A 27,362-nucleotide genomic window follows, 5' to 3' on the forward strand; every position below is an offset into this window, starting at 1 on the left:
ATCAAGTATTAAAGATGATTTACTAAAGACAGAAATGCAGACCATTGTTTCAGTTACTTACCAAGTAATTTCTTCTGCTGCTGTTTCTTAGATTTCATTTTATGTGCTCTTCTCAATATCAAATGAGCAGTATAGCTGTCTTTTATTCCCCTATAAACATAAAGTTTATACGGTTTGAATTAAAGAAGAAATTAATACCAGAAGCTGGTGATTTAAGATTACTTAATAAACACATAAAATGTAATCTTTGTTTTTACATACAGTACCTTCAAACCCTAAGTACAGGCAACAAATAAAACATAAAGGATCATAATAAACTGTTCATTTTGTGCATGCTATAGGCATATTGTTCTTTAAATATGTCATAATAATGTATTTTAATGTAATCACTTTAAATTATTGTAAATAATTTGCATTGTAAAAAACTCAGACTTTAAGACAATATTATCAATTCCAAAGACCAATACAGAAACGATTCACTTTGGTGTTTTTTTTGTGAGCAGGGCACACACACACACACTAACACCAGGGCCACTTTTCCCAGAAGGCAATAAACCTACCATATGTCTTTGGACTGTTAGAGGAAACTGGAACACCTGAAGAAAACCCATGCGAACATGGCAGAAACATGCTCCATACAAACAGCACGCCATTTGCTATTCCATGTCTGGAATTGAGCCCACAAGCCCAGCGCGGCAAGGCAGCAATGCTAGCATCTGTGCCACTATGCCGACCACATTGTAACTGATTTCAAACCATTTTATACTTAAATAACTACAGTATAGTTATTTAAAATAAATGAAATATGAATGAAAAGAAATAAAAATGCCTGTTTTGTGTTTAAACAAAATATAGATAGATATTCTCAAAATGGTACCGAGAAGAGCCGATACCTGCTATTAATTTTACTTTTATTTCCTCCTAATATACCCTTTAAATACCAGATTATCACTCTTTTTAAACTTAGAAACCTGACAACTATTTCATTAGAAAAGAATCCTTTCGACATACAGTACCATTCTTCTAACAGTTTTTCCTTTTCTGATGTGAGAGCAGACTCGGCTCTTGAAGCAGATGAAAGTCTTCTATTAAATAAAGAAAATTGAACAAAAATTAACATTAATGGAAAATAAGAGTCCTGAGGAATTATTTCCTCAAATTTGCTCAAATTATATACAGTCATAAATTCTGAGAAAAAAAAAGTACAGGTTGCTTATAAGGTTACCTGGAATATTCAATCACGTCTAGTGTGAAAATAAAATTGCAGATTACCAATGGGACCATGAAAAATATATACCCATACCAAAAGGAAGCACTGTCATCCAGATTAGATACTTTAAGAATGTGCTGTGTGCCTTGTGGTCAACAATGGTGATGCCAGTACCCAGTGGTTGGTAGTTGCCCACTGGAGTTTGTCCCCTATGGTCTCATTTTTATTTGAAGCTAATATCATTAGTTCTACAGGGTTGACAGTGTTCATGGTACAGGAAAAGACAACTCAATTTAAAAGCTCTTTACAGACTGGCGGAAAGAAACATGCTCTGAGCAATCTATGGAGACCCAAGTTTGAAACCTATGAGAAATCATTAGTCTAATATACAGCATTTAATTTTTATCCATCACTTTGTAAGGAATTCTTCTGAAGTAAGTACAAATGTGTCTTTTTGCCTTTGGAGACGAGTACAGTATCTTTTCAGGGTCAGTCAATGAGTACTACTACTTAAAAAAGTAAATGATTAACGTTAATGATGAATCTCTTTCTTCAGCATCTTCACCAAAGACTAAAAGAAACCTTTCTTTCTAGGTACAGTTTAACAATGGTTTTACATAAAACAGAATGGGTAGTAAAACAAACACTTTGACATGCAGCATCTCTTAAAAAAATACTGTATAAAAACCACTGTTGTGCCGCCAAAATAATATGGTATTATAAATCCATAATAATCCAAGAGATTATTTGAATCAGAAAAAATTAAAACCGCATACTGTATACCCTCCGAAAGTATTATTTTAGCAAAGTCAAGTATTATTTGAATGTTAAAGTCAATGGTTGCATAATTATTTGATGCAATAACTGCATGAAGTCTGTGAGATCACAACATTTTTGTATAATTTCTTAAAATGCTTTGCCAAGTTTTTGCTGCAGCCACTTTGAGTTTTTGCATATTTGTGGAGTGCACTGACTTCAATTTCTCTGAAGCATGTAAAATGCATGCTTGATTGGATTAAAATCTGGCGACTGACCTGGCTAGTCTTAAACATTTTCTCCTGATGGACTTTGTTGCCCTGGCATATATTTCACACCCAGAGAAGGCTCCATATCTGAAATGTTGTGTTTCTTTTCTTCTCTTTTCAGCAAGGAATTTATTACATGTTCTCATTTTAGATCAGCTCTGCCTAATATGTATTTATTGCTACATAAGCAGAAAAAATACAGTTTTTATTTACAAATAGGAATTCTTTCTGCCGCTATCATTAGCGACATTATCAATTAATAAGACTGGGCCAGCTCCAGAGGTGGCCTTGCATAAAATTTCCCGTTACGGTGCTTCACAGATCAAGTGGACCATTTCCAATTCTTTGCAAATGCGCTTCCAAGGAAATTCTAAGCATGACCTGGACCCATAATACCTCTGAAGACCGAATAAATTCTTAAATTTACAGAAAGATTTTGATTGCTTATATATGGGAAAATAGTTTCATACTTATTGGGCTGCGCTTTACCATGCAGTGACCCAACACATACAGTACTGAAATGCCATCCAGGAATTCATCACGAGAAAAAAGGGGAAAATCTTAGTCTGTCCATGTCTCCAGATCTAAATCCAATTGCAGAATGCCCCAATTGACTGGTTTGAACAAAAATTATGTTTTTTTTTAATATAATCAAAAATTATACATGTATCATACTGTTCTTAGCATTCATATTAACATATTAATAACATTCATATAAATAAATAATAATTGCTTGATTTGCTTGACACTTTTGTTTTCAATATCAATACCCCAATACTTTTGGAGGGAACTGCACAGTACTCATTTTCAGGAATACCTTTGCTAAACAGTTGGACAAAATGTAATTACACACAATCGTTACCAGCTTCATGAAATAAGATTTATATCTTATTTTTAAGTCCTCTGTATACAGTCTGCTTTAAGCATTTGTGCATCTGCTGTATAAATAATTAACTCTTTAAGTTACTCTTTAATCACTGCTTCAATCAGATCAGTCATAGATTGGGGTTACATTAAACTCAACTTGTAACACAACAATCATTTAGAGACAATCCCATGTCTCTGGTGTAGGCTTTATAATGATACAGTACCTGCTGCTACTCTCAGGATTTAGTGATGAGGAATTCTTTTGCTCTTTAGTCATCTTTTCACTCTCTTCACTCAACCAAGCTTGTTTTGGGTTGCATAATACTACAGGCATATTTTTATCCTTTATGGCTTGGTGACTTGGAGGCTGTAATCAAAAGCAAAAAATTGTCCTTAACAAAGTTCTTGTGCTTCATTTAAATCGAATCCATCTCACAAGTTAATATTACATTTTAATAAAATCTATAAACATTTTTGCAAAATGATATGATATAAAATAATATCATACAACATAATATTAATTAACAGAGCTGTATATACTGTACGTAGACCTTTTAAGTTGTTTGTCACAATAATTTTAAGCAAAATCTACACTCACAGCTGCAAACGATCAATGTTTTGCTACCGTGATGTAAAGTGCTGAAAGCAATCCAAAATAAAGAAGAAGAAAAAATGAAGAAAAGGCTGGTTGAAAAATGACATCTGGTGATGTGGAGGAAGTTAGAGGCTTCTTAAAGTAATTGTGTTTTTCAAGGTAATAAATTTAAGTATTAATCACAGCAGTACTATATATCCTCAAGGAATAAAGAAAGACTGAAGGCTAAGAGATTTCCATGCTGTTACCTTTGGCCAGTACAGCTGGTCTGAGAGTGGCAGCATTTTGGAAGGGAAGCATTTCGAATCCAGAGTTATCCATTCTTTCTCCAAGGCAGCCTGTTTACAACCAGTCAAAGATTAAAATCTTTATAATTCATGTAAAAAAAAATTAAATACTATAAAACTTTTAAATACCTTCCTTATGTTTGCACTTCATATATCAGAGACACTGCTATACTTAACCATTCATACTTCAAAGCACGGAAAAATAATTTTAGAACAAAGGTAATCCGATAGACATGCTTTTTCAGTGTCATACTACTCTGACATTCAACATAAAAGGCTGTTTCATATCTGCTTCCTCATGGAAAGCAAACCTCGCATTGGAGATGACATGTTAATGTTCTACCAGATACACATTCAAAAAACTAAAACTTCTTTTAAAAAGACTTATCTGCTATGCTAAAAGAGAATACAAGAGCCATACAGTTAATCATCTAATTGTGCTTGTTAAAAACATTTATGGAAAAAAATACAAATGTTCACAGAGTCATATGTTGTGCTAATTTCAAACAAAATATGGAAGAAATCAAACAAATAACAATTTAGCTATGTAACTGATGTAGGTAATGTTATATTTGTAGTTTAAAAAAGGGTTTGCCTATCTGGGGTTAAAAATTAAAATATAACTATACAGATTTCCAGCTAGGAGTCTGAAAATTAATTTAACTATGTATTTATGGATGAGAGTCTGGAAATATACTGTACGTAAAAATATTATGAGTAACTTAGAGAAACTGATTGCATTCTAAGATAATGATAGTAGTCAATGATGTTTTAATACATTGAAGATGGAATGCTGGAAATCTGAAAATGTGAAAAGGAGTATTAGCTTACTCTGTTAACCTTGGTACCCTGAATGTGAACAGTAATTGGCAGTGGGATGTTGCCACCCCTGGGGGAGTTATATGAGGTGCATTTTTTTATCTTCATGGGATATGAGGCTATAAGATGAGACAAGTGCCTCCTTCTATTCCTCTTTTGTTGAAAGACACTGTGTAATAGCCCCCAAGAAACCCAAAGAGCCTGGCAGCTGGTCCTTCCTTTCAGGGAACCAGGGTTATAGCTGCAGCCCAATGTTCCCTTTTATTTTGAAGTGATGCCACCAGCCAATACCAATGCTGTCACATAGTAGACCATGAGAAATGTAGGCATATTTGCGCCAGAACATGCATGCCTGAGCATCAATTATAAGATGTCTCTAACAGATAAGGGGACTTTATTAATGCACTATACACTACAGCTGTATAGGTATATAGGTATTATGATGTGTATTCACTTATGGTTTCAAATCTCTTGCATAGTTCTAATACAGGTTATTAAGAAACAAGAATAGTTGAGCTAAGATTTGGGTGTATACCTTCCATCAGATTTTAAGTGTTTAAAATCACTAGATAAAATGAATTATTGTATCATCAAATATAATGATGATTAAGCAACCCAATTCATAAAGTAAAGGAATGCAACAGAAACAGGAATAAGATGTGCTCAGTTCTTAACTTTAGAGAAAAAAATCTCATTGTTTATAAATCCCAAAGCAAACAAGTGGACAGGAATCTTATGATCCTTGATGTAATTAAAAAGGGCAAGAGAAAGGAAAACCAACACACATCAAAAGAGCATGACATAAAACAAAAGATATCTGTAATATATAAGCAGGGGTAAATGAATTCTGCAAGTGCAGTGACATTTTATTGAACGTGAAAAAAGTACATTTATTAATTTAAACTGATTAACAATTGCCATTAAAATGGTCCCTACTGTGAAATACTTAGACCAATAGTATGTAGCTACAGCTGGAGGCAAGATGTAGTCCCTTGGGATTTTACCTCACTCGCCTAGTTAACACAAATACTGAAAGTGACTGTTCACTATTCTCTGCACTACATATACTGTACCGCATGTCTCTTTAGCTCATCAATGGGGATCAGGTGGTGAATAGGGCCTATTGTGAGAATGGAGCTTTTCTCACATGAAAGCTGCTGTTACACAAGCAGCATAAAATGCATTGTCCTGCTGCATCATTGTTATGTCAAGATAGACATGTGGAAAGGACAGCAAGTGAGGTCAAGGGAAATGATCAATGTGGACTGCCATGTAGTCAGGTTGCTATCAGTCACTATAAGTGGAGTTCTTTGGTGACTAGACACTCCTGCTCAGGCAATCACACGTCAACCTTCCCACCCATTGGTCTGGCACAGCAATTAGCATATCATTCTGCATGTCTGTTCTATATTCTCTGATTTCCATCAGGGTGGTCTAAAAAAAAAAAACACATTGATTTATTCATTCCAAGGGGACTTGGCTCCCCTGCTGGCAAGTCCACCCAATGTGAACCCAGCCTCCAACATACCAAATGCATGAATGTGCTGTTCTCCTTTTTAAGTGGGTTATATTGGTTTCTATGTTTTTCTTTCTTGATTTTAACCAGGCTTGACATTCAACAGGTTAAATCACTAAGTGATATAGAGCTTTTGCAATAGACACTTGAGTGTATCACGGTGAGTCATGAATGATTAATCAAAAATATGTCAAAAGCATTTAATCAATATCCAAAATCCATATACTTTAGTTTTATATTTTTGTGTAACATATTTGCATAAATTGTGTGCTAAAGTTCTTATGATACTTATGATGTTATAGTAATGATAACAGAGGTAAACATAAGAAATAAATATAAGCTCAGCCACATACCAACTACTGTATATGTAAACAAAAAACAAAGAGCAGGAAACTTGCCAGTCCTATATCCCCTCAGAAGTGGGGCAGAGATAAGGTGTCATATTCCTTACTTAGCAATATCCAATTGATAGATGGCTACCCTTTGAAACCCTTTGATTTTTTTAGCAACTTTAAAATTTCAGTGATCTGAAACTGACATGATATTTAGTATTACCACAAGATTTACTGTACAACTTAAGAAAGTTCACTTAATTTTGCTTTATAGGAGTACACAGAGCTACAATATCAGACCCCTGTGGAATAAACACAATGATTGATGGTGTGGGGTACACTGTACCTGTTTAAAGAAGTCATACACTGAGGGAAGGAGAAGTGAAAAAAGTCCCATGAATCAAAATAAATGTAATCACTAAATTCAGTACTTCTGGCGACTCCCAATAAAAATTAAAAGTAGAGAAGAAACTAATTTATTGGCTTAACCCACTTGGTTGAGGGAATGACAGCCTGCCTGTTAGGACAAGGCTCTAACCCCCCCGCACTAGGGACAAGAAGCAGCTGCAAGAATCATGATAGGGTGAAAGGAAGGGTTCATGTGAAGCACAATTCATAAAGGGATATGCAACACTCAGGTGAAATGGATTTTCTGAAAAGTTTTACACACATATATGATGTCTTGCAAAATAATTCAACCCCTAAAACTTTTCATATTTTGTTGTTTCAAATTACATTTATTACACTTTTAAATAGGGCACTATATTTAAAAAGATAAATTAAAAGGGGCAAGAGAAAGGAAAACCAACACACATTGCATACAGTGTGATAATACCACATTTCAAGTCACCACAGACACAGTAAAAAGACATACTGTATAAAGAAGCTTTCAGAACACACTATGGATAAAGTGAAATAAATCTGAAGAAGGTAACTTCTCCATTTAATTACAATGACATCAATCATTAAAAAGAGGAATGTGTATCATGGTACCCAGATGTACCCTACTGTAGATCAGGCTGCCCTTCTGAACTGAGCAGAGGGGCAACCAGGAAAATAGTTAGGGATGCCACTGTGACTTTGACTGGGAGTCATTCATACACTGTACAATATCCTGTTTCCAACACATACCCTTCCTGTATGGAAGAAACGCAAGAGGGATATGTCGTTGAGTGACCTGGTCGAAGTTCTGAGTTCAAACTAATAGAAGATTTATAGTGAGACTTTAAAGTTGTGACTCATCAACGATCCAGAAGAAACTAAGGGACTTCTTCCAGGGGTCCCACAGTCCAAATCATCTCTCAGTACAAAGCTGGTAGTGACCTGTCTATAAAGACTAATTGCTACAAAAAGTGTTTCCTCTAAGAAATGACTTAGGAGACTGGATATATATATATAATCAGTAAGATTCACTCCTTATATCTCTATTTCAGGTTTGGTGGCTCAACCTCATTCAGAAAATAAAGTGTTATATTAGTTAATTACAATTTGAATTAACAAATGGTTCATTTGATAAAATTGCATATTTTGGATTAAAAACAACAATACAGATCAAAGAATCATGATATGTTGATTATGAAACTTGACACAGTGTCAAAATAAAAATATAAACCAACCCTGGCAACATTGATACAACTTCCTGATCAGCCCATTGACAGACATTTTCTGTGAGATGTTCTCTCTTCCTATGTAGTTGCAACTACAGTAGCTGGCAAAAGTTAGTCTGTTTTAGTTGTCTACTGATGGTGGAATTGGTGATTCCATTGATTTTATACTGGACTCAGTCCATAAGAGAGAACTGACTACAACTTTCCTAAGGTCATTCTACTGTAAACCTACAGTAGCATTCCGTGATCTTGAATTGTCCTTCTGGAAAATGGCTTGGTTGACTTGCATGAACTGGCAGCTCAAAAAACTTTTCAAAACATTGCTCAGCAGCAAGTTGACCCTCAATATGTACCAAAGGTATTATTATGTTAAAGGAATTGCTTCCAATACAATAAACAGTGCCTTTGCTAGTAATGCTCATAACAGGATCGCCACATTTGTCAAATACAAAATGGCATTTATCAGTGAATAAAACTCTGGTAAACTGAGGGCATCTCTTAGCTGTTAATATTACCTCTGAATGAACCTTGAGCATTGAAGCCTGACTTATTTTATCTAGCAATTTCTCATGCAGTAGCTACTACAGTGAGACCACAATTATGGAGATAGATCAGACATAAGTGATGGTCCTGTCCAGTGCGTTGATCCTTTGCCTTCAAATACTTTGCATGATAATTTTGTACTTGAAAAAAATAGGTTCCTAGTTTCTTTGGACTGCCCTACTGTTTAAGCAGAACATGTTATTGTCCTGGCAACTTTTCTCACACATAGATTTCCTTCAGTCATATGATTTGCATTACTTTCTGTATTTTTGCTTTAAATAAATGTGTTTGAATAGCTATTTATACAGATTCTTAGTCCAATAATTTTGGCTCAGAAATATGTTATCTCAAGGAACAATACTAATCAAATATTCAACAAAATTATCCGCTCACTCTTGGGACTGTGTTGGGAGCCTATGCATCCACCTGGGTGCCAGTAGATCCTGGTCCTGTTTTGATATTATTTATATGAAACTTTAAGCTCCTAGGATCTGTGGTACCAGTGGGAAGACAGCGGAGGCTTGGAATGCTGCTGCTAATGCTGTTCAAGCTCTATTGCTTTGGGGTTCCAGCAGCTTATAGCTGTTTGTATTTTAAAGGCCCTTAGGTAGAAATGTAGAGAGGAATACCCCAAAAAGGAGTAGTTAAGAGGGATTCTTGTGGATTTGAGACAGGTTGCTTTTATTTTTATACTGTTTTCATGTGTTTGGGAAAATAGAATTGAAAAATTAGTAACAAAAAGCATGTACACATTCCCTTTAAAATGTAGGTTTGTGTGAACCATGAATAGATGGACTGCAAAAGAAACAGATTATCAATATATTGTAATTCACCTTTCACAGGCAACAGATCAAGTGAAAAAGACACATACCTCATCAAATGCAAAATCCTCCATATTTACTTCTTCAAAATCATCATCCACTTCATTGGTTTTAACAGCAGCAAGGGCAGAAGCCAACTTCTTCCTCAAAACATAACCCTTCCAAGTGGCCTAAAGGTAAAATAAAAAGTTATAGATCAGATTCATATGTAAATATTATATGTTATCCCATTAGGAAGATAAAACATGTTAACCTCAGTATAATTGCTGAGTGATCTGTTTTCTGAACTTTGTCTGACATTTAAAGTTACAAGACAAATGGAATGCCAGAATGCTTCTAAATCTTCAAATTCCCCATGGAATGGTTTCACAAGTAAGTAGAATGGAATCTTATAGCTCCCACTACTCCAAAACCGGTCCATCTAATTAATTATTTTTCAAATCCTTAAGGGCCTATTAAGTAAAAGAAGAAAGAAATGTGAGCAAAAGTTAAAAATCAAGTTACATGTTTTCCAATAGGCATGAAGTACACAAGAATACATAAGTCTTGTGTTAATGAGTACCACCATTAATGTGGTTAAATGTACTGTATATGGTATGATAGTGCAGATTTGGCAACATTGTACTGCTTTATTACAGCATCAACACAGAACAGTGATTAACACATGTTAAAGTAAATGATAATATGGTGTGATTGTCTCAAATTAAATAAACTGTTAGCCAAGTGAGCCAAAGATACTGAACATACAGGATTTGCATTAAGCAAAACATGGACAAATTGAAATGAAAAGAAACAAAAACAAATGCACTTTAAACACTAGACTAAAAGCATTTATGTACATAGATTCATTGGAACTGAAATAAACTGTATAGGATATATGATATACATTTTTTTCTGTCGTATATAAGTAATATACATTTTATTATGTCATAAACGTTTTGTGAATTAAACAGAAACAATACATGCTGATTAAGATTTGCCTACCTGAATGACAATAGCTGCCCTTTCCATAATATCCAAGCATATGTCCTTTGAAATACAGGTATGTGAAGAGCTGTCTTTATTCCAGTTGTTCCTGCAAATAGAGTATTTCCTCCAAGCTGACTGTATCACCAAGGCAGCAGCTTGTTGTGCAAGGAGCAATCTAATATTTCTGCGGCATAAGTGTCCCCGCCAATGACTCTGGATAACAACTGCTGCAATGCTGTTGAGAACAGAACTGTAATATTAGGGCCCTTCTATTGTGCATTATTTCACAAATGCAAATTGTTCACAAAAACATATTTTAACTCATTTTAACAACAGATGCTTAGATAACTAGTCTAGGACCAAATATGCAATGCACCTATGTAGGTTAGTTTGTTGAATACAGCAGATTCTGATATGAATCAAATCAATAAGGATATTACTATACACAACATTTCAGCTGTGAAGAGAAGGCTATGACTATTCATGCTGACGCAGCTACCCACCAGAACTACTACTATATACTGTACTGTATATATGCATCCTTCACTCTTGAAAAGGCTAGGTCTGTTAGTCAAGGGATGAATAAATCTAATCTGCCCTGTGTAACACAAACAAATCAAAACCATGTAATATGACATTAAGTTTAAAAATCAAACTAAAAAGATGGATTATATTTGAAAAAAAAATCCCAACATTACATTTTAATGTCTTTGTATTGACAGTGATGAATGTTTTTTCTGAGCAGTCTTGAAGGGCCGTGAGCTATTTCAATGTGTTGGCAGGACACAGCAGTGTCACTTCTCTCCCTTTTGTCGTTGACCACTCTTCCCTTACTTTCTCCAATTCTAAGTGAAGAAATTTCTGCATTCACTCCTGATATTTGGCCTTCCTGATTTCCCTCTTCTTGGCTGACTGTGCAGCAGTTGACTGTAGGCTGAACTTGGCTTGCAGTGATCCATCTTGTAGAAGGATCTTTTGAGACCTGGTTATTTTCCTTGGCTTTGCTGATAAAAGGGATATTGTGCTGATGCCTGTCACTGCCTTCTTGCATCAAAAGGTTGCTTTGAGTTTCTGGTTCATCTCCATCGTTGACACTCAGATCTCCATATTCATGAGCATATCTGTGTTCCTCAGCTAGTGTAATCAGTTCATCGCTTTGCTGACTTCTAATCATTGGGGCATCCAGAGGGCTGAGAATACTTCTAAATAAGACATTATAAAACTGAATTATTTTCATTAAATTATCATTTTACTAATTTAATTATTAATGGATTAAGTGACTTTTTATGAAAAGATGAAAGCAGTTTCAATGATAACTACCACAACAAAATTAATGTTAACTTTATGCATTTATTTATTCTTAATTCAGTAGAAACATAAGTAGTTTGGCTATCAAAAAGTAATGAACAATTGTTGAGTAGAACAAGTAATTGGCTTAAAAAGTCTTTATACCTACTACTCTATCACATCATTTTAAATCAGTTAAAATGGAGGTCTGAAACAAACAGCAAAACACAACTATTGATTATTACAAGTTGTATATATATTAATATATTATAAAAAGAGTGTGATCAATAGAGTTTATTTTGGGCACACTGTGTATCCCTAAAACACATTAGTATTTTTTTACAATGTTTCCTTTCAAGCCCAGTACAAAACAGTAAAAGACTGCTAAATGACAAATTATTCTATTAGCAATGGTGAGATTCCTAACACTGCCAACCGACCTTTGTAGTAATCTCTACTACAATTTAGGTCAACAGAGCTGACCTAGGTAGCATGGGTCAAAAATCTTTAAGTTCTTAATAATGCTGCTCCTATTCAAATCCTCTGAAAGAGTATCTCAGACACCATCCCACAGTAATCATCACCCATATACCTGCTTGTTCAACAGGAGGTCAAAATCATTTACTATGTTTATCATTATCTTGTAGCATGTTTTTAAAACATGCTAAATACCATAGTAGCACAGTAGTAGATTGCTTAAATACCATAGTAGCAAAATTAAATGGAGATTTGGCTTGGTTTTCATCCCCATTACTATTAAAATTAATCAAGTGTATTATTCCACACATAGCAAACATAGTTGTAATTCATATTTAAAGATTTGTCATTTATAATGATACAATATTAGTGCTGTCTGAATAAAATGGATGGAAATGAGCAAAATTTACAAACAGCAGAAAATTATGCCATATAAAAATACTTTTATAGGAGTCCAGACTGACAGCTATTCCAGAAATACACCACTAAAAATATATTTTAAAGGAAAAAAATAAAACAGTAAAATATAACAAATTAAATGAAAGTGGAAGTTTTTATTCCTTAATTATTTAAAGAATAATGCTGTTTGCAAGATAAAACTAATCATGAAGGGAACTGAACTTACAGTACAGACATAGGATGAGAGAAAACGATCGAATCATAAAACATCCTTATAATATTAAGCATTGGTTATTGACACTGCTTCAGTTTAAATATCTGGTAGTACTACAGCTATGCAGTCTACTTTAGATCATTATAGCACAGTGCTCTTGAGACAGACTTTTCACCTTTGTAAGCCATAGTCTGACATCGGGTCAGGTCATAAATTGGTTATGGTGGCCTGAACCTAAACCCAAAAGCACCATTGCCCACACCAATGAAAAAAAAATTGCACAAAGCAGCTTAAACTGAAACAATTGTAGTGCTCTTGTCATGAGAGACCCCAAATTGAACTGCTGTGGAGGCTCAACTGCTTTTCATCTTTTCCAAAGCATAATTTACAAAGGTCAGAGGGATTAAGGCAAAATGTCATAACACTGCATAAGAACCTTTAGTTTACTTGTAGGTGGTCTATAAAGATTCAAAGGGTTTGACTGCCTTGGTTAAGGATAATAATAATTTTATTGCTTTGTAGTCTATATCTGTAAGGCACCACAAAAAATTATTTAATATTTCTTTTTTTTTAGAATTGTCTATTATTTTTGTTATATCCACCTGATTTCTAGAATAAAACATTTTGTTCTTTACAGTACATCTCAGTTTGTAGCTAAGAACCTCATGATTGTACACAGGGGGAGAATGAGTAAGTGCATGCAGACATGTCCAACCATTTTTCTTTTAACACATCACAAGTAACATAGTCGTACAAGAGGTTCAACAATGACCGGGGAAAAGACACATCCCTCACTGACAGCACTGCATGCCTGCAAGTGCTCAAGAGGCCTCAGTATTGCTGAGAAACCTCGCTGACTAATGCTACTTCACCCTCAGAGGCACTCAGTCCACTGTTCACCATACATCCCAATCAGCTAGTGACTTGATGCCAGCTCAGACCCATGAGCATAGAGCCTAACGTGCACTTGGGTGAACACTTTTACCGACTGAGCCACTTGGGAAGCCTTATGTAACCATTTCTTAAGTTAAAAAGAATCTGAAATTACAGTAAACTTTAACATTATTTATACTGTTTAATTATCCATCCATTATTTTCTAACCCCTTTATCCAAAACAGGGTTGCGGAGGAGCAATTCTGTGGAGGATTCCATATCCCAGTCTATTCTGGGATATACCCTGGACAAGATACCAGTTCATCACAGGGCACACACTCACACCAAGCCAAACTTCCCAGGAGCCAACTATTCTACCTTTGGACTGCGGAAAGAAACAAAAAATACATGCAAACACAGGGAGAACATACAAACTCCACACATACAGTATACTGTAGCACCCCAGATATTGAAATTGTGAGGAAGCAACACTTACCAAAGCACCACCATGCCACTATTATATGTTTATCATATGAAGTGTTATTTATTTTGGAAAAGTATCTTAACATTGCGAAACATGCTCTAACTGATTCAAAATGTACCATTTGGTCAACTTTGGTTCTTTCTCTCACTTAATGTAATCTGTGATTTTACCCTTTCCATCACAATTATTTTCTTGTTTCTCTCACCACTTCATGTTACCACAGAAATCCACATATACAGTAATGAAGAAATACAATTTAAGAAGGATTTAAACATTTCTAAAAAGCCAGGTCACTTGGTAAAAATAATCAGTGTATGCGCCAAACAACAAAACCCATAGCTTAGCTCTCACAACCTCTGCCAGGTCTCACTGGATGACTTCTCTGTAAAGACAGCCAAAGGCAGCATTTCCTGTTGGTTTCTAGTCAAGATGGAGTAAAGCCTGGAGCAAGTACACATCTTGTGAGGTACAGTACTAGCTCATTTGCTGAGGTCCAGCCTGATTAAACTTTGAAGACAACAAGGCAGGTAGAATCTAAAGAATAATACTTACTGAAGTTCCCTATCATGTCTCTTGAGCAGGAGCTCTAGCTGCTTAAGCTGTGCTTGACAAAGTGCCAAGAAGCTCCCTGGCGGTGGTCTAGCGCTTCTGTCTGTGAGATATACTTGTGTAGAACTGATAGGCTCCCCATTAATCTTCTTTAAGCCAGGTAACATCTTTTGCAAAGAAGACCTGAAAAGCAGAAGAGTGAAAGTTGAAGATTCTTGGTTTTCATTTGCTATAAAAAACGTATAAACCATCATACTTATTTTATGACAAAGAAACAGGGAAATCTAACAGAGGTACACTGTTATATATTACAATTGTTTACTAAAAATTAAATACTATGTATCCAGCAAGGTTACAGTAAGATTAGATCATGCATTACATTTTCTTCCCAGTGTTTTTACTTCATTGTGATCACACCCTTTGCATACACTTTTTGAACACAAACGTCTTACCCTTATGTGAACTCTGGATCAGTGTCAATGTTAGCGAGCTCTAGGTTCCAAGGGCCATTCAGTGCTCTGGTTTTATCCCACATAAGCTCTTAATTTGGCCAATTGACTAATTATTTGCTTAATTAAATTAATTTAACTCTCTTTTCAGGTGTAAAGTAGACAATGAATGAAAGGCATTTAGAACTTTTTATAGACGGTTACCATCTAAGGACAGAACTGAGGAACTGCATTTTACATTTTTTAAATTTTTAATAAACGTATATGTGTAGTCGCTTACTAATAAAAACTGAAGAACGGGGAATTAATCTTTCAATTTCAATGTTTCAATTCTAATAGATTCTAAAATAGGATATTTATAAATGTACTGTTATATTCTGATCCATCTACATATTCACTTTCAGTCCTGATCCACTTTTTTGCACTGGTAAGGGTTTCAGTATATTGGGTTTGTATATTTATAGATCTTTAAGTCAGGAAAAAAATGAAGAATGCATTTGCGGCATTAAATTGTTATTGCACTGTAGTTATCATATTACAGTTACTACATATTACAGTTGATAACTGTATTATAGTTATCAGTCATACATTTAGAGTTAACCTACATTACAATGTGCATTTAATTTGTCAGATCATTTTAGACTGATCTTTGTGGTTCCACTTTAAAACTGGGCCTCCAAACATTCATGGCATGTGCACTGAAGCATTAAAAATGGTACACTTATAGGTGAGAACAGTTACGCATACCTTTTGTAAACATTTTTTTTCTCCAAATTTAAACTCTTTCCCAGAGTAGAGGGAACAAGTAAACAATGGCTGTGTAGTATCCACAGAACATTATTATTGCACATTTTTAACCACTTAAACCGGCTTGAGTATGATGTCACTAATGGATATGGTATGCTGGGATCTATGAGATCTACCAATGTGCTGACCAGTATTGGAAACTAGTGGTCATCTCTGTTATAGCAACACAAATATCAGACTTACAACATACTTACAGCTTTACCAATACCAATACATACCATGTCATTTGTTGCATTTGTTTGAGCTGACAGTGGACACATTGGGTGTAAATAACTTACAGAGGTGAGGGATTTTAATACCACAAGACCATATGCAATGTAATGCATGTCCCACGTATATTTTTTACAAATGATTAAATGATATGAGAGCCAAAATGTATTAACTTAACATTAAAAAAATTAAATGTTTATTAATCTGGGATGGGAGGCTTGGATTGCATATTTCAGGTCTGATGTACAGTATACAAATATATTCTAACAGCATCCGCACACTTGCAATGCAACTTGTCAACATAGGCTAATGGGTTTCAAAAACAGCTGATAATTACTCTCCTTTTTTCCTTTGAATATGATATATTTGCATGGTTCCATATTTCATGTCCATGATTTAAGCCTCTTAATAATATTGATTAAAACATACTCTGCCTGATCACTGCATGGTTTATTCTTTTAAGACATCAATTAGTGATATACCTAGCTTTTAAAAAACATTCAAATTAATTTATCCTACAACTCTAGCTATTCTAATGCATGTTATTCATACCATTCTGAATATTTAGGAGTCGTTGTCCAAATGCATCACACGTATGGTATTAAAGTGTCTGAAATGTTCAGGTTCACAATGTGTCACAGCAAGACAAGTGATCCCTACAACCACTCATTTACTTTTTTCTTTTTTTTTTAGTTTTGAAAATGTTTACTTTGAGCAGATGAAACCACTTAAAAATGTGGATAAAATATGTACCAAGTTTGACATTAAGGACCCCAGAAAGTCAACAAGATTGCTGTCAATACAGAACAAAAGATTTCATTTTTGCTTAATGCTCTCATGAAGGAAGTATGTGATGACATGGAGTGTAGATTAAAGGCTAAAGGGGTATTTGGGCTTCAATTCATGCCTGGACTCTAGGTTGCCAGTCAAGCATTATTTGTTTCAAAATGTTACGACTTAAACTTAAGTGATTAAATCTGAGCAGCTATTGGTTGCCTTGATGTAAACCGAAAGTTCAGCTGTAGGATATTATGACATGTACCCCATGCCCTGGGCTAAGGACATGCTTTTAGATGGAATCTAAAAAATCTCTATAAGAAACACAATCAAGCCAAGATGGTATTGCCCAGTATTTATTTCATATATTAAAACCAAATAGTAAGACATTTCTTATAAATTGTATTCATTTATATTGTGTTGTTAAAATGTACAGAATAAAAACAAATTAATATATTGTCAAACACTGTAAATTATTTTGTGAGAAGACAAGTGAAATAAAAAATTGCCTTTTCTTTGTTTTGTATTTTGGTGATTTGGGGCCAAAAAATATGCTTAATACATCCAAAATAACTTTAAATCTTACAGCCTGGAATACATATGGATTAAATAATATATCTATAAAGATATAATATTTATATACATATATAAATATTATTTATATGCCCAACCATATAAACATATTTATGTGAATAAAATGTGCATATAATAATATAATATAATAATCCTTTGTCATTTTGTTGTTCTTGTAATTTGTATCATACAATAACTGTTTGTGTAGCTGACGTACATTATTTAGCAGGCACAGTGATCACGTATGCCAATGCTGAGACAAATTAAAAGTTCCTGTTTTCGCGCATTAATTTTTTGGACAGTAAATTCATTTGCAGATTATTATTAAACTCCACAAATTACTGTTTGTATCCCTTAGCTTCAGTTGAAATGTAAGTAAAAAGATAAGAAAAATATTACGGTGTGAGCATACAGTACATATCATTAATAGTTGTACATGCAGAGTACAGTAAGAAAAACAAATTGTTTGGGGGCATTCATTAATTCAACTTGAAAGTATCTTGAAGTAGAATGATCTAGGTTGTAGCATTTCCAGCTGTGGCCTTCTTTGAGAAGGACTGAAACTGTATTTCATTTAGTAAAAACTTCCTTGAAAACACTGTTGCTTAAAAAGGATCAATTAATCATCACAAAAGTGAAATGCACTCCTTTTCATGAGCTCAGACTGCTCTTAAAATATAATTCTTCGCAATATTCTTTAGTGCTTTAATTTAGCTGGTGTTATCACTGGCCAGAGATGAAAGTGTTGGGCGACTCGGGAAAGACTATAGCTAATTCCATTGTTGGCATTAAGGGTTACGCAAAGTTCAATATAACATTTGGCCTAAGTTTCAGTCAATGGTGGAACCTAAAAAAAAATCCCTGTGTAAAACCAACAAATATTTCAGTTTGTTTGCAGGACTTAGCATTAGCCAAGTTGCCTTGAAAGGGTTATAAGTAATGTAATGGAGATAAAAACAACAGCAGTATCTAACTTCCTTATCTGACAGTGCTGATACACGCAACTAAATAAGAGTCTTCATGGAAGTTATAGAAACATGAAACAGTTTTTCTAGCACAGTTTATTGAAAATTATTATAACATTCCCAAAAAGCAAACGTCCTTAAAAGGCACAAAGTTAATCAGTTAATTTTAAGACTGTAATGGTTTCTTTTTTTACTTTCTGTAAGGCTAAATATTCAAAATATCAAAATCGATTAATATCATTCCATAAGAAAAAAGAATCATTTTTTTAAATATTTGCTGGTACTGAGATGTTATATATCAGCTAAGTATTTTTATATCACTTCATATGAATGTGACAAAAAGAACTTAAAATACCAATGCTAAAAATATTTGGCCTTAATAAAGTGATATTATGAATATCATACATTGCTCAACTGAATCTGGAAAAACTTGTTGAGAAGGTGGGGTTGCTGACCATTAATGCAAAGAAGATAAAATTGTCAACATCTTTACATTAGAATACAATCATATACACAAGCTAGATAATTAAAAAAAAATATTTATACTAAGATTTTAAGTATACATTTTATCAGTACGGTTCTTTTCGAATTTATGGGCATCTGTTTTAACAACTGCCTGTGCCGAAAAACATATGACAGAGGAACATATGATCAGATATTTTTTTCAAAATAATTGTGTTTAATTGTTACTCTAATATGTGTTTTAAACTTAAAGGTTTTGATGACTAAATTATATTGCAATAAACTGTAGTCAGAAAACATATTTTTCAACATCATCTCACTATTTTCAACGTTCATAAAACGCCATTTAACATTTTTAGAAAATAGTTATAGTATATATATTTTTTTTGTGAATAAGGTATAAACCCAGAACAAAATAGTACACACCCCTTTATTGTTTAAGTATGGAAAGATTTGTTATAGGAAAATGACATGTATCTGAAGTGCTTGAGCTTCTCTTTGGTAATATTCACTCTTTGAAAACTAAATAAAATGCTTATTTTGTGCTGGAGAAGGCTTTTGGATACAAATGATAGAAATGAATGTGAAACAATAATTAAGAATGCGATTCATACACCCCCTTGTGGCACAAGTGTGCTATTCTGACAAGTGTGCCGATAGTATTGCCATTTCTATTTCATATTTCATATCTTTTACCCCTTAGAATGCTTATTATAATTTTTTTTTTATTTCACAGAATATGGTAACTTGGTTTTCAAAAAGACTTTCAACCTATGTGAGATATAAGGTTATATGTTGGTACTTAAGCAAAGCTGAATTCCACATGGAATTTAGAACTTAATGTTTTAAAAGAATTACAAAACTAGATATACAATCATACGTATAAACTACAGGTATACTTACATTATATCATATAAGCCACAGATGTGTAAAATGTAAAAGAAACTCTATACTAACCTGGAATGTTTTGTGTGTCTTCCAAGCCTAATCCATTTATTTAACTCTTGTGAACTACAAAGTGGTTTTTAAATTTTGAGAAATAAACAACTGCAGATTTATTTATAGATCTATATTTAATAACTGATATACTGGATAGCTAGTTACACCTACAGTATTAGAAATTATTTCACTTATCTTGTTGTGTGTAGCCTATAGAAGCTCAAACCAAGCCCTGTTTACTGTATGACAAATGGAAAAAATAAATCTACTACAGAATGTTTGTCAGCACATTCTGGTTAAAATACAAATGTATGCCTGTTTGACGTCTGAAAAAATTATATATGATATCAGAAAAGAATAAATAATAAGTCTTTAAGAAGATATTAAATCCATAGGTTAACGTGCTGTTGTTTACTACCACTGACTCTCAGGTACTCCGGGGTTCAGTCACACTTTGGGAAACATTAGAAGCTAGATACTGTAACACCTGAATCAAATTTTTTATTTTAACTGACACATTTTAGATTCTTTAAGTGTGTTTATGAATATTATGAATATTCATATTATGAATATTATACACAAGATGTGTGTTATGATACAGTTATACTATGTACAAGGCACATAGTATAATTGCATTGTTATGAAGAAACATCTTCAGCTGTTTCTGAATCTCATTGTGCTTTTGTCTTATATGAGGCATGTTGCAAACAGTATAGGCTATTTACAAGGAGTATGCACTGTAAAACGTTAGGTGGGAGTATAGTTATACTTTTTGCTGCTTTTGGGAAATTAGCACATTGTGACCTAAGTAAATGTTAAAAAAATAATAATTAAATTAGTATAAAAAAGAGTCTACTAAGATACACTATAGAAGTTTTTAAAATGGGACACTGATGAAATACAGTATTATTATATATTATAGATTTCTTACATTGAGACTGTGGCAATATGTAACTTTAATTTATGTTAATTAAAAATCTTGTCATCTAACTTTACAAACGTCTGCAACACAGAAAACTCTAGAAAACAGACAATAATATAAACAATAGTAGGTGTTTATGCCACTGTAATTATTTGTGTCATTCCTTCAGCAACAAGGGGTAAAGAAATATAACTAGCCTGTCCTTTGACACACTGATATTAAGCTACATACAGTATTTAAACTAACAAGGCATATTTTAAATACTCATATATTAACAATTAATTTGTTATATTTATGTATATTTTAACTGGTAAATAACAATTAGTACTATAGTTTTATTTCTTTAGTATTGCTTTTTGTGAACAGTGAAATAGAGCACTGCTGATTAATTGGAGATTGATGTGTGCCTTGAAAACGCTTTAAGGAATGCTAATTCAGTCTTTTTTAAAAAAAAAGCTTTACCTCCAATTAGTTTCTTGTTGAACAGGATTTCCAGTCAAATTAAGCTCCCTGAGATTTGTGGAGCCTTCAAGGGACAAATGAACATCTCTCAGCTCTGAAAATAGAGAGGTATGGTATCAACAAGAGTCTACAATACATGTGGGTCGATTTGTAATTGATCTGTTTATATTCTTAAATTCTGTACTAAATGTTTGCTTGTGCACCAATTGTGGTACTGATTGTATTGATTTTATTTACTAAAATATTTACTCAAACTGAAAGTTAACTTTGATTATAAATACATGAGGTAAATGTATTTTACACCTATTTAAAATCATTTTAGAGATATCTAGAAAGGTGTGTTTTTTTACATCAACAGAAATAAACATACCTGATATGCAGTTACAACTCACATCAAGCTCTTTTAAAGACAAGAAGTCGAGCAGTGGAGGTATATGGGTCAAGCTATAAGTAATGTAAGAACATACATACATTTGAGAAATTATAGAATTAAACTTCACATACAATATACAGTATAATTATACATTCATACTGTGAATACATTTCAAACTGAAAACATTGCTAATACTATCAAGACTTCTCTCTAAATTGGTAGAAATTGGAACAAGTTTGCTTCATTCAAAAGTAATGAAACCAGCCACAGAATTATAACATTTTGGTAAAAATAGCAAGATTAGATCTTACATGGTAGATAAAAAATTGCATCTGAGTACCTGTGCATTTATAATATTATTTTATCTCAATAATGGAATTACATAGAAATCGAATCTGGAAAATGAAGCTCTTTTAAAGAAGTAATAGTCAGCTGAAACACAATAACCCCTCATCTCCAGAGATAACCAGAAGAATTGTCTTATTCTTTCAAGACAAAATATTCTATTAAGAAAAGATACGGAGAAAACGTGTACTGCAGATTACATGTGCAATGGCTCTTTAGTAAAAACAGTTTTAATTTAATGTAACGGCAAGTAGAATAGGGCATCAAAATCTGAGAACTGCCTAAGTTATACACATCAGATGCTGTATATTGGTATGACAGAATAATAACAGTGTTAAAGTTTCTTAAATGCCATATCACACCACAGCATCTGAAGAAACACATTTGCATCACCCAATTACATAAAAGTGTTAACAAGAATGTAAAGATCTCTGAAGGTTTTGTGCTTTCTAAAGAATAAATGAGCATCATTAAAAAGAGCATACATAAGATAAGGCTTGTCTTTAAAAACACACAGTTTAAATAGATGTGTAAAAAAGAAAGTGAGCAAATGTGAAATTGAAAATGAGGGTGGAAGCAATATCTCTTTTGCTACTTACAGCAAATAGAATTCATTATGTCTAAAAAAACAGGAAAAAATATTTGCGGTTCACCTGTTTTGTGATAATGAAAGGACCTGTAAAAGCGGAAGCCAGCAAGCTGATAAGCTTTCCAGTGATGAGATGCTGTTGTCATCTATATACAACTCCTTCATCAAGACGTGGTTTACCAAACTGGGTGGCTATAAAAAATGAAAGCATTCAAATACAGTAGGTGTTTTTAGAACATGTTAAGAAAAGCAGGCATACATTACATATCTGTCTTTCATACTTTACACTGTATATATTCATAAAATGTATATACCGTATTTACACTGAATATATAGTATATTCAGATATATTTAGTAATCTTCTGAGACATACAGTAACATCTAAATACCAAACAACCATGTTACAAATCAAAGCATACTGAATTTCAACTCAAATGAAGAAATGCAAGGTAGATTATTTCTCAATATAAGGTTATTAGTAAAAGTGATCAGCTCAAAGTGTATGTCTTTTTATCTTATCCTTTCACATCAATTATGTACACTAAGAATAAACCTGGAATAAATGAAAACATAAATCACCCAAGGATCAATACGTACTTTTTTGGCTTGTACTTTAATCACTATGATTTTCTATACATATGTAATACTGTTCCATAATAAAGGAGCTATCATGTCAAGTTAATATCACCTCTGTAAGATTATTTCCCTGTAGCTTCAATGTACAGAGAAGAGCACAATTTTCTATCCCTTCAATTTCTGTAAGATGATTGTAGGAACAGTCAAGGTGCAAGAGAGTGGCTGTGTCTTTCAGGCCTTTGGTGCTGATTAACTGATTATGACTTAACACTAGCCTTTGGAGTTTCTTTAAAGATTCTAAGCCACCTAGAATATGAAACAAAAAACAATACGTTAGCATAGAACCAGCTGAGGGAATTAGTGTAAATAAATGGGAATAAATCACTGCAGTTGAATTCTGGACTGGTAATTTTTGACAGTTTGTCAAATTCATGTCATTTTGACATGAATTTCAAAACAGTTCACAGTTTACTACATATGCATGTAATTACCTAATATGCGTTTGTTAATTACCTAATTAAGTGTTGATTATTGTTAATTATTGCATTATAGAACAACAGCCCCACATCACACACTGCAAAAATGATTTGATTCAATTGGTTTCCTAAATTTAAATAAAACAAAATACTATTTTATTAAAAAAAGGTTCAAGGGAACCAACATTTTTAATAAAAAATATTTTAGGTTACCAAATATTTTAATTAATCAATGTCAAATGAAGATTTATTGAGCATAATATAAATATTATGTATTTGTTATCCTCTAAAATAATACTGTTTACCAAAAGGTATGTTCTGTAACAACATTCATGTTCAGTCCATTTTCAGTTTACGTTTTCTTCTAAGCAAATCACTACTCATAATGTTTGTTGCTTCATTCATAATTACTAATAGATGATGATAAATACCTTGTTACTTAAATGTTATAAGAAACAGTACTAAAGCCACATGTGATTCTCTATTACAATGAAATTATTATTTTCTTAAATGTGATCATTATTATTTGTTCACATTACTTTCAAAGTTTTGTTAGTTTGCACAATACCATACTGCCATCTAGTGGCTGCAACTGCTAGTCAATTCTATGTTCTGTACTCCTACTGTTTTTACTTTCCTGCCAAATTACATCTACAGTCAATACTAATTCTATGTTGCTTTTAAAAGGATTTAAATTTACAATAGTTTTATAATATAATAACATAATTATGTGTTAATTGTGTGCTTTTGACCTTCGTGACACTCAATATTCTTTATTTGCGTGTGTCCTGATGGAGAGATTTTCTGACAGAATGTCACCTTAAAAAAGTAGCAATAGACACAAATTAATAAGGAAACACAGACAAATGGGCACTGTAACAGATTCCTCAGAGTAATCTGTGTTGGTCTGCGCTACTACTTAGAGACCAATTAGAGAGAGAAAGAAATACAGGGATTTGTGGCTTTTTTTATCATCTCCCTATAAAAAGGCTCTAAATACAGGTATAATCAGTTTGGAGTATTCAGGTAGATTGGGGTTTTAATACATTTAATAAAACTTTATAATAAAATAATAATAATACGATTTTAATAAAATAATATAGATATACAGTATTTCTTAAAAGGATTATACTGCACAACAAGTAATATACACTAACAATATCACTAAATTACCAAAGCTTTTTAAATACTTGCTTTCTTCTCAGAGGGTTTTACTAGGAAGTGGAAATATACTTTAAATATGCATTATTAAGTAAATTTTAAAATTCATAATAAAAAATTAAAAATATAACAAAAATGTCTTCTTACAAATGCGTGTGATGTGATTATGAGACAGTTCAAGTGCATGTAGATTAACAGCTCCATCCAAACCATGAATAGATGCAAGCTGATTATGATTCAGGAGAAGAACATCAAGGTTATCCATACCCTGACAGTTAATGTACTGGATTGCATTTTCCTTGAAAAACAAAATCAAGAAATAATCGTGTTGTCATATAGGCTGAAAGCATCAAAAATTGTGAATCAAGTTTTTTTTTGATCAAACTGATTTTGTTAAAAAATATTCATAATAATATATTCAGGTCACTTAAAGGATAAAAACTTTACAATTAAGGAATAAAATTGAATGTTACCTGCACATTAATATACTTAAGATCTTTGCACCCACTGATACCTTCTAAAGCTTTTAATCCACATCTTTTCATTGTCAGCATTTGTAATTTAGTACATTCAGACAGAGTAGAAAGGCTACAGCCCGGTAAGTCTTGAAGGGTAACTGCTGTAACCTACAATAGAAAATGTGCATGTCAATCAAAACTATACAGAAACGACAAATTTAATATTCAACAAACAAGTATTTTCTCTAACATTACCATTATTCTGAATATGGAATTATTTTTGTCAGCTACTGTACTAAAATAAACTACAGCTTTCCTTTATGAAGTCTCATGTCAAGACTCTGTCGTTAAAAAGAGAGACAATAATGCAAATCTTAAAATTCACAATGAAAAAAGAAGCAAATACTCATGATTTTACTACTGCTGCTTACTTCATTAATTGATTCCTCCAAATGTCTAAAAGGCTGACATGAAAAAAAAAGCTCATTGAGGACAAACAACACTAAGTAAAAAAAAAACAATGTATCAGTGAAGGATTATTTTATTTTAAGATTTATAAATGACAGGAGAAATTAGGTTTTCAAGTACCTGCTGTAGGGAAATCCAGTCACCAGACTGAAGGATAGTGTTTGTACTCAGGGCAGGCAGCTGAACTGCTGAACCTCTTCTTATCACCTTCCTTTTCACCACCTCTTTTCTCTTATTTTGCATTGAAATTTTAGACCAAGGAGTACAAGCCTTCATCCATGCTAGCCTTTTCTGCTCAGTACACTCAGGAAGGCACATCTGGTTTGTTAAAGAATACATGTCTACAGCAGGAGCACCATGATAATTACCTTTAGGTTCTGGGATACAGCCTGTTGGCCTAAAGGACATAATTAGATCTTTCTCCATGTTGTGGCATTTCTCACTCTCTTCCTGGGACAGACCTTCATTTTTCTTTGCATTTTCCATGTTTGTTTTATCCTCATTATCCTCTAGACATGGCATCTCCTCACTAGCACAATTAAGTGATTTCTTGTTGCTTTGGAGTGATATCTCCTGAACTGAAGCATCTTTATTGTCAACATCATAATCCGAAAAACCTGAATCATCCTTGACTTTTTCGCTGTCTGTGCTATTATTTTGTAATGTTTCATTAAGTTTGTCGTTAAGTTTAGTGTCATCTCCTTTATTTTCAAATTCATCAGATTCGCCAAGTTGTGATCCCTTTTGTTTCTCTGCTAGGATTTGTTCTACATTTTGTTCCTGGATTTGTTCTGCATTTTGCACCTCTTCCTTCCTCCTCTTGAACTCACGGAATCTTTTCTTCTCCATCTCTTCTTGGTTTCTGTGCTCCTCTGACCTCTTCTCTTCTACTTCTTTTTTCCGCTTGTCTTCTTCATCCAGTTTAATTTTTCTCTCCAATTCCTCCCTTTTCCTAAGCTCTTCTTTCTTTCCCTGCCTTGCAGCTTCTAACTTCAGCTTCCGCTCCTCCTCCAATCGCAAACGCTCTTCTTCCTTGGCCTTTTCGTAAGCAGCGCGTCTTTTCTCCTGCTCCACTCTTGCCTGCCTCTCTGCCTCATCTTTCTTTTTCCTTTCTTCCTCTTCTCTGCATTTTTGCTCCTCTAGCTTTCTTCTGCACTTCTCTTCCCTTTCCCTCCGCTCTTGCTCCAGCTGCAGCTGCAGCTCTTTCTTCTTCTTCCTCTCCTCTCTCCTCTGGCTAAGTAAGAAAGCACTCGCCCTGCGTATCAGGAATCCTCGAACTGCAGCCTGAATGCGTGTTGCCGCTCTGCGCCGAAGGTCTTCTACTCTTTTCCTTTCCGTAGCTTGCTGCTCTTCAAAGGCTGTCCTCTCCTCTTCCATAGTTTTTTCCAAGTGTTTTATGAGCTCCTGTGAAGTAAAAAGGCATTGCATTAAAAAAAATAAGTCAATCATAATATAGTAATGTAATTATCTTTTTA

The 27,362-nt window shown here is 33.6% G+C and overlaps 1 protein-coding gene across 5 annotated transcripts in view; it reads right to left on the minus strand.

Annotated features, from left to right (window-relative positions):
* lrriq1 (leucine-rich repeats and IQ motif containing 1) overlaps positions 1-27,362 on the minus strand; it is a 52,220-nt gene that overhangs the window by 20,362 nt on the left and 4,496 nt on the right. For all 5 annotated transcript variants that reach the window (XM_015352714.2, XM_015352712.2, XM_015352711.2 and 2 more), the window contains exons 8-22: positions 26,008-27,291; positions 25,435-25,587; positions 25,109-25,259; positions 23,437-23,630; positions 22,813-22,940; positions 21,812-21,885; positions 21,442-21,535; positions 14,879-15,058; positions 11,290-11,793; positions 10,607-10,826; positions 9,673-9,792; positions 3,946-4,035; positions 3,327-3,469; positions 1,017-1,085; positions 62-150 (exon numbers count right to left, since the gene is read on the minus strand). In XM_015352714.2, coding sequence (XP_015208200.2) covers positions 62-150; positions 1,017-1,085; positions 3,327-3,469; positions 3,946-4,035; positions 9,673-9,792; positions 10,607-10,826; positions 11,290-11,793; positions 14,879-15,058; positions 21,442-21,535; positions 21,812-21,885; positions 22,813-22,940; positions 23,437-23,630; positions 25,109-25,259; positions 25,435-25,587; positions 26,008-27,291 — 3,493 coding nt within the window. The remainder of the gene's footprint in view (positions 1-61; positions 151-1,016; positions 1,086-3,326; positions 3,470-3,945; positions 4,036-9,672; positions 9,793-10,606; positions 10,827-11,289; positions 11,794-14,878; positions 15,059-21,441; positions 21,536-21,811; positions 21,886-22,812; positions 22,941-23,436; positions 23,631-25,108; positions 25,260-25,434; positions 25,588-26,007; positions 27,292-27,362) is intronic.

Source organism: Lepisosteus oculatus, chromosome 7, assembly GCF_040954835.1.
Source record: "Lepisosteus oculatus isolate fLepOcu1 chromosome 7, fLepOcu1.hap2, whole genome shotgun sequence".
Lineage (NCBI taxonomy): Eukaryota > Metazoa > Chordata > Actinopteri > Semionotiformes > Lepisosteidae > Lepisosteus > Lepisosteus oculatus.